This window comes from Nicotiana tomentosiformis, chromosome 1, assembly GCF_000390325.3.
Source record: "Nicotiana tomentosiformis chromosome 1, ASM39032v3, whole genome shotgun sequence".
In the NCBI taxonomy this organism is placed as follows: domain Eukaryota; kingdom Viridiplantae; phylum Streptophyta; class Magnoliopsida; order Solanales; family Solanaceae; genus Nicotiana; species Nicotiana tomentosiformis.
In genome coordinates, this window is record NC_090812.1 from 70,966,677 (window position 1) to 70,978,519 (window position 11,843).

Consider the following 11,843-nt stretch of genomic DNA (forward strand, 5'->3'; position numbering starts at 1 on the left):
GATAAGCCTAACACATTTTGAATCATTGCCTTAATATGTAACGCTCGTGGTTTGTGTTGATAATAATAAAACAGTCAGTATTGGTCACAAGATAAGCCTAACACATTATGCTCCTCCCTGTCAAAAAACTGCTTTCACATTATGCTTCCTGTTAAAAAAAAAAAAAACAGTAAGAGAAGAGCTGTCAATTATTCTGCTAATTAACAATGGTTAAGTCATTAGGGGCGTGTAACATCCTCGTCAGAAGATTAAATATACTGTAATGATTTTTTTCTTTAAAGGGAATGAATATTGCATGATAAAAGGTTTAATTCACGGAAAAAAACACGGTTATGTATTGTTATTAGATAAATATACTCATTTTTTATTTGGAAACAATAATAAAACTCCAATCCCAAACAAGTCGAGTTTGGCTGTATGAATCCTCACTGACAATATTTCTCCCTTTAAACTCAACTCAAAATATAAATGTTAATTCAAAAATAAAACTTGAGTTTAGATAGATGAGATCTAGATAAGAAAATCTTAATTTGGTTGTAATCTAGTATTGGTAATTAGACTAATTAATCAGTAGATCGAAATGTGACTGAGATCATCAGGGAAATTGGGGCCCATATTGAGTGAGAGAAAAAAATTGTACAAAAGTTCTTTAGCTACCGTTTTTTGTTTTGAAGCCAGTAACGGCATTTTGGCTTATGATTGTATTTTGGTTTGTTCTCTTTCCCAGCGAATCATCCCTTGTATATCTCTACTATCTTTTGTCACCCTTCTCCACTTCTCTTCTTATTCAATATTCATCCTCCTCAATCCCCAAAACGCCCTTTATCTTAATATAGAATATACATATACATAATTTAGTATACACTATCAGCAGATCACCTAAAAAAAAATGAATGAAAAGAATTACCGTGATTGTTTGCTATGGGAAAATCAAGGGTGCTCAAATTTGAACTCGAATAACTTAGATGGGAGTGAAGAGAAGTTTGCGGGTGACAAGTTGTCAGATCCAAACAGGTCAAATACTAGTTATGATCAGCAGCGGACAACCGCTAAGGAGACTAAAGCGGCTGCCCGCGGCAGAAAAAGAACGGCGAGCGGCCGCAAAGAAAGTGATGAAGCAAAGTGTGGTGGTGAAGGAGAATCAGATCATGAGATACACATATGGACAGAGAGAGAAAGGAGAAAGAAGATGAGGAATATGTTCTCTAATCTTCATGCTTTGCTTCCTCAACTTCCTCCTAAGGTAAAAATTTGTTTATTTAAATAGCAAATGGTTGGTTTTTTGTCCAAATCCATCCATCAAGTAAAGAAAACTGAACGGAATTCATAAACATTTCAAACTTATATATTTTCATATAATTTTTTGTTTTTCTGCCACACCGGCCCCTATTAATTCTTAATGTCCTCCTAAATTATTTTGAAAAATGAATAAATAAAAGAGCGTTTAGAGAAAAAGCTTGTAACAAAAAAAACATACTTTTTTCCACATACAAAAAGGAAAAAAAAATGCTTCTTTGTTTGGTTTGCTTTGGCAATTGCTTATCGCTCTAACAATATGTGATGTTCCAACCTTTCTAGATTGAGTAATTCCAAGGAGAATCTTTGTAGGAAGCTTAATTACTTAAGGGAGACATGATTATATGCGAAAATGAAACTTGATTTCCTTTTTATATTGTATATATTTACATAGTACAAATACGGTTCATTAAAGTTTCAAACAGTTCAGACAAGGTGATATATAAATTCCCCTTATTATATGTATCTATGTGTTGATTACAAATGGAATAATCAATTACATGCACTTGGTTTTCCCACAAAATAAAAGAAAAAAACAATAGAGAATTTCCGAGTTTTTCGCATGTCTTATATAAATGCCTCGTACCAATATTTTTTTATAAACACTATTCATATAAAGAATATTTAAATTATTTATGTATCGCCTTATTTTTCGGGTTACTTGTAAGTAGCAACGTAGAGTTTAACTTAAAACTATTAGACAGTGCAAACAATTACACTACCATAGCACATTTAAAAACCTATTATATGTAACTTTGCAAAACATGGTTAATGACCTCTTTTATACTGTTACTGTACAAAAGTTAAACTCGCATTTATATTTGCAGGCTGACAAGTCCACCATTGTTGATGAAGCAGTGAACTACATCAAAACACTGCAGAATACTCTTCAGAAGCTTCAAAAACAGAAGCTAGAAAAGCTTCATTGCTTAACAGCTACAATGAATAGTAATGATTTTTCGATAATTACTTCACAGAAATTACTAGAGAGTAATAACAGGGAGCTATTTTTGGCTGATCAAGGATCTACCAGTAACTCAACTGCTATTACACCAACCAATAATAATAATAATACAACTCCCCTTTTGAATATTCCAGCAGTATTTCAAACATGGACTTCTCCAAATGTGATACTAAATGTTTGTGGAGAAGAAGCTCATATTAGTATTTGTTGTCTCAAGAAACCTGGAATTTTAAGTGGCATTTGTTTTGTTTTGGAGAAATATAAGATAGAAATGGTATCTACTCAAGTTTCATCAGATCATTATAGAAGCTTGTACATGATTCAAGCCCATGTAAGTCCATTCTCCATTAATTCTCTATATATCTCCTTTCTTCTTCTTTTTTACTCAAGAAAATAACAAGCTAATAGTAAAAGTTAGATTTTAATTATTGGTATTAGTATGTGTTATGGTTAGGTTGGTCGTTCTGAAGATTGTGTTAATTAACTAGGTTTTCTAGTTATTAGCAGAAGAAAATACTAGTTTTGAACATCCTAAACCTAAATAAGGAGCATCTATTTGAGTCATTATATATCATAGCATACTAATCATCATTAATGTCAGGGAAATGTGACACACACAAATAAAGACACTAGTTTTTATTACATAGTTCGTCGAGTCCAAATATATTTATTTTGGCAAATTAAATTTGTCTCAAAATGTTTAAAGGTTTAGAAAAACAAGAAGTATTTAACAGTTTTCTTTTTTCAGATTCAACTTTACTACTGCTCTAATTGTGTAAAGTGAGATATTTACTTCAAATAGAAATAAATGGTAGTGGGTATTAAATATCTTTCTCAAAATATATCCAGGATAGTATTTTTTTTCTTTCTAAAAGCGTCCCTCACCTAGCCTAGCCCTAGGGTTTTGTTTGAAAATTTTCGCTTTGCGACGTAAACCACAATAGCGTTGATTTTCAGAAATTATGTTAACGACTTGGTTCTGAAAAATGTTGATTTGAATATTCATAGGCAACAGGTGGAAGTACATTGAATCAATTCTCCGAAGCATTGACAGTGGAAGAAATATACAAACAAGCAGCAGGAGAGATAATGTTGTGGGCAACTTCCAAATGATACAGCTATAAAATACGAGAGTTGAAGAATTTTGCGATTTTTATTTTATATACGGAGAGGAGGAATGAAAACAGTGGAATTTGGTTCATTTTCTTCCAAAGATAAAGAAAATTCTTGGTTTCAGCAGTGGCAGCTATAAGTAAAATATAGCGAGGTTTTATTTTATGTAGATGCTGTAAGAGCTCAAGAATATCATGTTACTTAGCTTTTATTTATTCTAATAATTATCTAGTTCTTCTTTTTTTGTAATTTTGTCCCTTCAGAAATTAAAAAGAAAAAGAAATTGCAAGCTTAAACTATCATCAACTAGGATGGATAATAGGATGGGGAAATGCGAAAAGATGCTACTATTGACTATTGCTGAAATTCATCCACTAGTATTTCTCAGTCCTAATTTGTTGTACGGTATATTTAATTTTAGTAACAAACAATTAGTGCAAGAAGGTGGGAAAATAGTCTTATTATAATAGGATATTTTACTAACTTTTGAAGGTTTGTAGGACTAGTGCAAGAAATACTTGTTATAACTTATAGGAAGTTTGAATTTTTTTGTTATTCTTACATCAATGATGAAGAAAACGTGAGAAAAATGTCGAATATACATATGGTATGTGCTTGCTTCCATCAAGAGGTGAACTTATCTCTGGGCAGTTCCAAATTGGTTGAGGGATATTTTAGATTGTTCTTCACCTACAATAAATAGGATATCGATCTTTCATTTCTTATAAGAAAAAATATCAACTTTACCCTTCTACTTTCCAAATAGTTTTATATTTAACCTCCATTTTACTTTACACAAAAATAAAACAATAAAAAAACGTTAAAAATGCCTCTATCTTTAATGAAACTCCAGTTGGGACGAATTAGTTCAATACTTGCAACAACGAGGGAGAGAAGGGTGAATTCAAAAATAACCAGATTTGCAAGTGGTAATTAAAAAATAACCATAATTTCAAAAGTAATCAAAATTTAGCCACTTTTTATGTAAAGATAAATCTGAACGAAAACATTATTCAAAATTCAAAAAATATTCCAGCATAATATACAGGAGTTCCAGCATAATATGCTGGAAGTTTATACACAGGTGCTCCAATCTCCAGTATATTATGCTGGAACGGAATTCCCGTGTGTTGGAGTTCCAGTATAATATGCTGGATGTTCATACACAGGTGCACCAATCTCCGGTATATTATGCTGGTGTGTTGCAGCAAAATAGTGGCTATTTTTCAATGACTTTACAAACGCTGACTATTTTTCAATTATCAGTCCGAAAACTGGCCAGCCCGTGCTATTTTTACGGGGGAGAATGGTAGAACTTTTAACTTCAATTGGGATAGGGCGTGACCCAACAATTAGACTTGTCCAACACTATCACGGTATTATGTAAACATGGGTAGAAATGACATCATGTAGCCGTTCTAAGGGGCTGCTATTTAAGAATTAGCCAGCTTATCCTTAATTTATATTTTCAGAAAAAAATAAATACTGCTTAATCCCTAAATACCAGCCCTACAAATGGTTGTTTGGGTACTTCCCCCAACGTAAGGGGCTACAGAATTTGAGCTTGTTTGGCCAAGTTGCCAAAAATTATTTATTTTGAAAAGTGCTTTGTTCAAAATTACTTTTTTAAAAAAGAACTTTTGCAATATAACTATGTTTGGCCAATTCATTTGAGTAGTACTTTTTGCAAGTTCATTATGTTTGGCCAATCTTTTAAATAAGTACTTTTAAATATTAAATTACGAAAAACGATAGTAAAAGTTTAATTTGCGATTAGTATTACTTAGAAAAGAAAATTAAATTTAAACATTTATTATAAAAGAATTTAATTAAAATATAAAACGTGAAGTAAAAATATAACTTAAAAATTTCAGTCAATATAAAATATAGTGATTTCAAAGCATTAACATTGAATGTTTCGTATTACTTATTCTTTACATGATAATTTAAATATATCAAAATGCATCATTCAATATAAATTTAAAATCTACTCTTAGGAATATGAGAAAGAGAATAAAAATATGATTAAAATAAAAAAAAGAGAAGAAACGTATAGTGGAAATAAAAAGAAAGAGAAAAGGTAAAAGTAAAAGAAAAATATTAAGCTAATGAGGGATAATTTGAAAAATATAAATTTATTGTAAGGTTATTCTTTTCTAGAACAAAATTAATTTTCTGCATTTCCTTCTGCTTCTAGTACTACTCATAAGTATTTTTTTATTTTGGCCAAACATCTTAAATTTTTCAAAAAGTACTTTTTTGATCAAATAGGCTCATAGATTCAAAAACAAAATCTTTTAGCCTCCCACAAGCTTGGCCAAACAAGCTCTTATAACCTGTTTGGCCAAGCTTCTAAAATCAGCATATTTTGAGAAGTGCTTTTCTCAAAAGTACTTTTTAAAAAAGTGCTTTTGGTGAGAAGCAGTCTGTGTTTGACTAATTAATTTGAAAAGCACTTTTGATCAGTAATTAGTGTTTGACCAAGCTTTTGAAAACTGCTTCTAAGTGTATTTTTTTTCAAAAGTGCTTTTGGAGAGAAGTTACTTTTTTCTGCTTCTCAAAAACTATTTTTGTTTTTTCTCAAAAGCACTTTCTTTCTTCCAAAAGTTTGGTCAAACACCTCAATTTTTGGCCAAAAAAGCACTTTTGGCCCAAAAATAAGGTTGGCCAAAACAGGCTATTAGAATGCAATCCTTTTCGTTCATTGTTCAATGAAGCCCAATAAGGAACCTTTCTTTGCATTGCGCATTCACTCACTTCCAAAGACTGGCGGAGCTTGAAATAGGAGAGTCAATGCATCTAATTTTTGTTGTGATTTCGGACGTCGATTTCTTCAATTTTTGGAACTAAAATCAAAATATTTAGATATTATATAAAAATTAACTTATAATATTTTTTACAATTAATGTAACAAAGTTTAACAAAAATGTCGTTACATAATTTATTTATTTATTTGGTTAATACATAAAAAATTACTTGACTCGGTGAACAATGACGATGTCATTTTTTTAGACAAAGATATGCATAGAAGGATATCTCCTCGCACTCATCACTAGTTTGCGTTGTAGTCAGAATTGTGGTGCATATCTAAAGACGATCTAGATTTGCATGTTTGTCCATGTTTATACCATAGGAACAATAACAAATGAGAAAAAGTGGAAGAGAAAATGGTTGGAGCATGTGACCACAAAATTGACACTAGAACGGGGAAAAATCCAAAACCCCATGTGATTTCATTTCAATTGTCATATTCCATTACATAACCTCCATACTTTACTGTGGCACTCACTACTACTTACTAACCAATGTTTCTTCAAACAAATAGGTTACGCGCTTTGTGCGTGTGACAATATTAATAAGTAAATAATTTTAAAAAATAATATAAATATTATTAGATTATATTTTTGAGTTATATAAAATTATAAGACAGTACAAATTAAAGAAAAATTTCTTAAAATGATGAATATTGTTCCCATTTCTCAATAAATGAAGATTTGTCCAACAGAAGATTTTATTATGAGGAGTTAGGTTGAAATAATAAAAATTCATGTTATATGCAAATAATAAATTCTAAAAATGAGAGGTGTTGAATTAATTGCAACAAATAACTTAATATGCAAAAGAATATAGTAAGACTTTTGTCATTTGTTTGACAGAATATAAAAACGAAACATAGGGAATGATTATAATATATGATTAAATCATTTCTAACAAAATAAAAAAGGCAAAGACTTGAAAATAATTATGGCTTCAAATAACGAAAGAATTTAATAATCAAAATTTTAGTAGATTTTAAATTTCTAAATATTAGGATAATAATTTAATTACGATTTTATTCAATGTAAAATTTATTTTTAAAAGGCGAACAATATTTCGTTAAATATTTTTGTGCTTTTAATATAGTATAGATATAGATAGCTATAGATATAGATATAAATATAAATATATAGGTACGCGTGTTGCGCGCGTACCCCATATTAATAAGTATAGTACTTTAGAAAATCATATAAATGTTATTAAATTATGTATACCTGACGTGTAATTATTAGGTGTCATTTTGAAAATATTTCTAAAATTTAATATTAAGTTAAAGAATATAATTATTATGAATATTGTTATAATTTTTATCTAATTATAGTTTTTCGAATGTGTACCTATATTTTGGTATAGAAAATTTATTTGCTTAAAGGGTAATGACATACTATTGTATACACAAAGAATGAAACATAAAATAAACACTCGCGTCAGAATATTTATATATAAAGAATGGATCTTACGTGTAAATTTTCAAGACATGATACTTTTACATTTTCACCCCATTCAAGTAGACTTTTAATGGTCCGGTCCTCTCAAAAATTGCTACGCATAACTCTCCAGGCAACTATTTTGGAGCTCATCTTTGTCAAAAGATATAGAAGATTGAGATCATGAAGGTTTGAATGTACTGGCAACTGGCAACTCAACCTTATCTTTCGTTGATATTCACATGCCGCATATATTTGAATTAAAAGTTATGGCTAATTGCAATACAAGGAAAACCTATATGTGGTTGTTTTTTACCAAATAAACTTGAAATTTTAATACAAGGAAAACATGTATGTGGTTGTTCTTACCAAATAAGATTGAAATTATGATTCTTCTAGCAATAAGTAGGAACAAAACTTTATTAATTAAGATTGAAATTATGATTCTTCTAGCAATAAGTAGGAACAAAACTTTATTAATTAAGATTGAAATTATAATTCTTCTAGCATTAAGTAGGAACGAAATTTTAATCAAATATGATTGAAATTATGATTTTTCTAGCATTAAATAGGAACGAAACTTTTGAAAAATAAAAACGTGTTTAATTTGAACGAAAAAACGTTGAGAAAAAGCATAAAAACTTACCAAATATAAGAACCATCCTCTTAATTATATTTGATTTTGAATCCCAAAATATTAGGAGTTCTACACAGATCAAATAAGGAAAAGTTTAATAAGAAAAAAATTATTTGATTTCCAAATCCTAAATATTAGATTTTTTTTTTTATTAAATAACAATCTTATCCAATGTGAACTCTAATTTTAAAGGCAAACAAGACTGAATGACATTTCGCTAAAGTCTTCGTGCATTTAATATAGTATAAATATAGAGCTTTTAATATAGTATAGATATAGATTTAAGAGTCATTTGATCGGTAAAACTTGGAAAAATTAAAGCAGGTAGTAACTACACATATAGTATTTATTTTTGCATACTCCCTTCCTCCCAAAAATATGATACTTTTCGGATTTTAATAGTCAAACATGTTATTTTTTTACCACGGCTTTTTCAAATTTTTTTGAATATTTTAACTTATTAATTATTGTGACTTATAATATTTTTCATGTAGTTTCTAAATATATAAATTTTATTTTTAAAAGCTTAAAGATTTTATGACCGAATTCATGTACAAAATTAAGAAGTTTAACTTTCAAAATCCAAAAAGTATAACCTTGTGGGACGAAGGAAATAACAATCACTGCATTCTATAAATTCACAAATCTAATTAAAGATGCATTTATGGAGTTTCTTTCTCTTACGTTAAAGATTTTAAGTCTTTTATCCTCTCATATTAATCACTTCAATTATTGGCGATAGATAAAGTAAAAAATGTCACCATCTCTTGAGAGAGTTGACACAAGCGAGACATATGGGTCGGGCAGGTCAGTAAAGTGGATCGACCCGGTTTAATAAGGTCACACTATGGGTCCTTGATTATTTGCAAGAAGGCACATCTGTTTTTATTACCATTATAATTATATTTTTAAGGCACATCTGGTTTAATGAGGTAGTCCACGGTCAAAGGAAAGTTGAACTATCCCTTTCCTTCATCTTCCAATTAGTGTGACCACCACCTTGCATTACAACTCTTTAAAAATTATATGAATTAAAAAAAATAATGTTTGAATTTTATGCACAATGTGCAAATACCTAAAAGTCTATATTGATAAAGATGCACACTCCATGTGAAATATTAATTTTCATTAAAGAAAAATTATAGTTATTGTAGTAACAGTCATCACAATATATAACTTAAATTTTAAAAATAATACGGAAAGAAACTTTAGGTAAAGAGTTTATGTCATGGGTTAATACAATAACTAACTTCTTTTTTTTTTTTTTTTGTGTTACCGCAATTGGAAAAGAAAAAAACAACTTTCCAGCCAAAAAAAATTGTTTTCTTAGGTACAAAAATTACATACACTGGAATAATACCCTATTTACCAAAATCTAGACACTTGGTTTTTTACCTCGAATTACAAAAATTGGGGGAGATTGTGCAAGACAGAGAGGTAAGAATGGTGAACCCCTCAAAAAGGAACGACGTCGCTGTAAGCAAAATAATCATCCGAATTGGCGGTGGACTCCTCCGGCCAACAATCGCGAAGCTGCTTCAACAGCATTTGCGCTTTTCTCTTTGCGCGATCTGTACAATCGCTTTGGACTAACAACAGCAGTTGAGTCAAGACGCCGGCGGCAACCGCTTCCTTTTGAGCTTGTTCCGACGCCAAGCAGAGCGATAGCAGTGCACCGGCGGCATACTCCGTCGCACGCTCCGATACCTTCAGGATGGTTTTCACCAGCAGAGGCACCGTTAGCGCGTGCGACGCTAACGCCGCGCATCCGGATGGAATCCTGGCGAGGAGTTCGATCGTGGCAAGCGCTCTTTCCGCATCGCATTTCTCGAAATCCTGTAGCCTGTCAATTAGTGCTTCCACCGCTCCGGCGGCCACCGCCTTTTGACGGTGTTGCTTCACTAGGCATAAAGCAAACAGCGCCTTGATTCCGACTTTCAACGCTCTCGGATAGGCCAATGGATAATTGAGAATTCCGACGACTCCTTCGAAGACGTCATCTATATTGCTGATTTGAGCACGAAGCTCCGATGATCTTATTCCGGCAACGACAACCTCAATTAAAGCAGCCGAGTTGACTCGGACATCGATAGAAGGATGAAAAAGCAGAGAAACGAGGTAACTAACTCGGTCCGGATCGGAAGCGACAAAAAAGCATTCACCTTCAGAGAGCGGGAACATAGAGAGAATCGCAAGAGACTCGTGATTCAACTCGGACGAGTCGGAATCCATGCGAAAGAACACAATAGACAAAAGGATTTCACGAGCATTGTTCGCCGAAATTACGGATCGATTCTTATCCGAGTCACGAGCGAGTCCTCTGAGTCTCCTCAACGCCGAAAGCCTAGACTTCAAATGATTTGACTCGGCCGCTGCTTGATTCAGCAACGACCGGACCAAAACCGGATCAGCTGGTTGTTTCGGCGTCGGAATCCGCTCAACTCCGAAAGCCCGGTTCGCAACACACCAATCCTGTATAAGCCGGCGAAGTGTATGATTTGAAATAAGAGAGAAATCACTGAGCGGCGACCTGGTTACAGGACACGTACTATTGCCAGTGGCCACCCAGGACTCAATGCTTTGCCGGTCGTACGTTTGACCGGTACAAACGGTCACCGGATCCTGCATAAGCTCCAAGGAGATTGGACAACGAAAGTAGTATGGAATTTGAACGCCCACATCCAAAGGGTCTAAACTTCCAGGCAGCATGTTTCTTGAACTCTGTTTTCTTCTTTATCTGCTTTAAGGGATAGCAGTGAATTGAGTCTTTGGGTATCAGTAAATGTTTGGTATATATATAGAGAAAAAAACTAAAACTAAAAGGGAGTCTGCAAATTCTCTTTCACTTTTGTTTGGGAATTTGCTCGGTCTTTATACGGAGAGAACAGAGGGACATACCCAACAGGCCGTAGGACTCTTCTCTCTGTTTGCCTCTGTTCTTATTCTGACCAAATGGTACTAACCCTACCCCCTTAGTACCCTCAATCCCCACACGTGTGGTTTTCATTTATTTACTACGCTGATCTGAACTTGTTCATTTAACCATGGTTACGTTGGTCTCTGGTCAAACCTAATGTGTGATAATTGCGGCCCACACTTCATGCTCAAATCTAACTCCTGTTTACGTCAAATGGCATTATTGATGAAATTTGAATGGTCCAATTCGATTGAGAACAATATATCATGCATGGTCTATTATTGCACTTATATCCTTGGTTTTTCTTTTCCCTTTTTGGTCGTACTGTCTATATTAGTAAATATACCAACTAATTATCGAAAATTTAGAATAAATTCAATACTTACATAGATATGTTTCCGTTGTTATCTAAATCGAACTGCATTGGACAAGTAACTCCGTAAAACTTGATGAATTAAAATAATGTTACCCGCTAACAGGGAATTTATTATTTATCCCGTCAGAAATTTAAATCACTTAATTTGGGTTGTTATTGTTGAGATTTTAAGCTTGTGTAACTTAAAGAAGGTGAATGAGAAATTGATGGAAAATGAAATATTTGAGTTTCCCTTGGGAAAGGGACATTGTCCCATATCGGAGAAAGAAAAGACTTTTGATGGGTATATATATAAT

At 32.3% G+C, this 11,843-nt stretch overlaps 2 protein-coding genes across 2 annotated transcripts; one reads left to right on the forward strand and one right to left on the reverse strand.

The window, feature by feature from the left end:
• Positions 1 to 729: 729 nt before the first annotated feature.
• On the forward strand, positions 730 to 3,622 carry LOC104118161 (transcription factor bHLH95-like). Its single transcript, XM_009629352.4, has 3 exons — positions 730 to 1,243; positions 2,124 to 2,591; positions 3,269 to 3,622. The coding sequence occupies exons 1-3, from the start codon at positions 890 to 892 to the stop codon at positions 3,371 to 3,373; spliced, it is 927 nt and encodes a 308-aa protein (XP_009627647.1). The 5' UTR covers positions 730 to 889; the 3' UTR covers positions 3,374 to 3,622.
• Positions 3,623 to 9,555: 5,933 nt separating this feature from the next.
• LOC104118162 (U-box domain-containing protein 26-like) lies at positions 9,556 to 11,190 on the reverse strand. Its single transcript, XM_009629353.4, has one exon. It carries the CDS (start codon positions 10,961 to 10,963, stop codon positions 9,710 to 9,712), a length of 1,254 nt encoding a protein of 417 aa, XP_009627648.1. The 5' UTR covers positions 10,964 to 11,190; the 3' UTR covers positions 9,556 to 9,709.
• Positions 11,191 to 11,843: the final 653 nt, after the last annotated feature.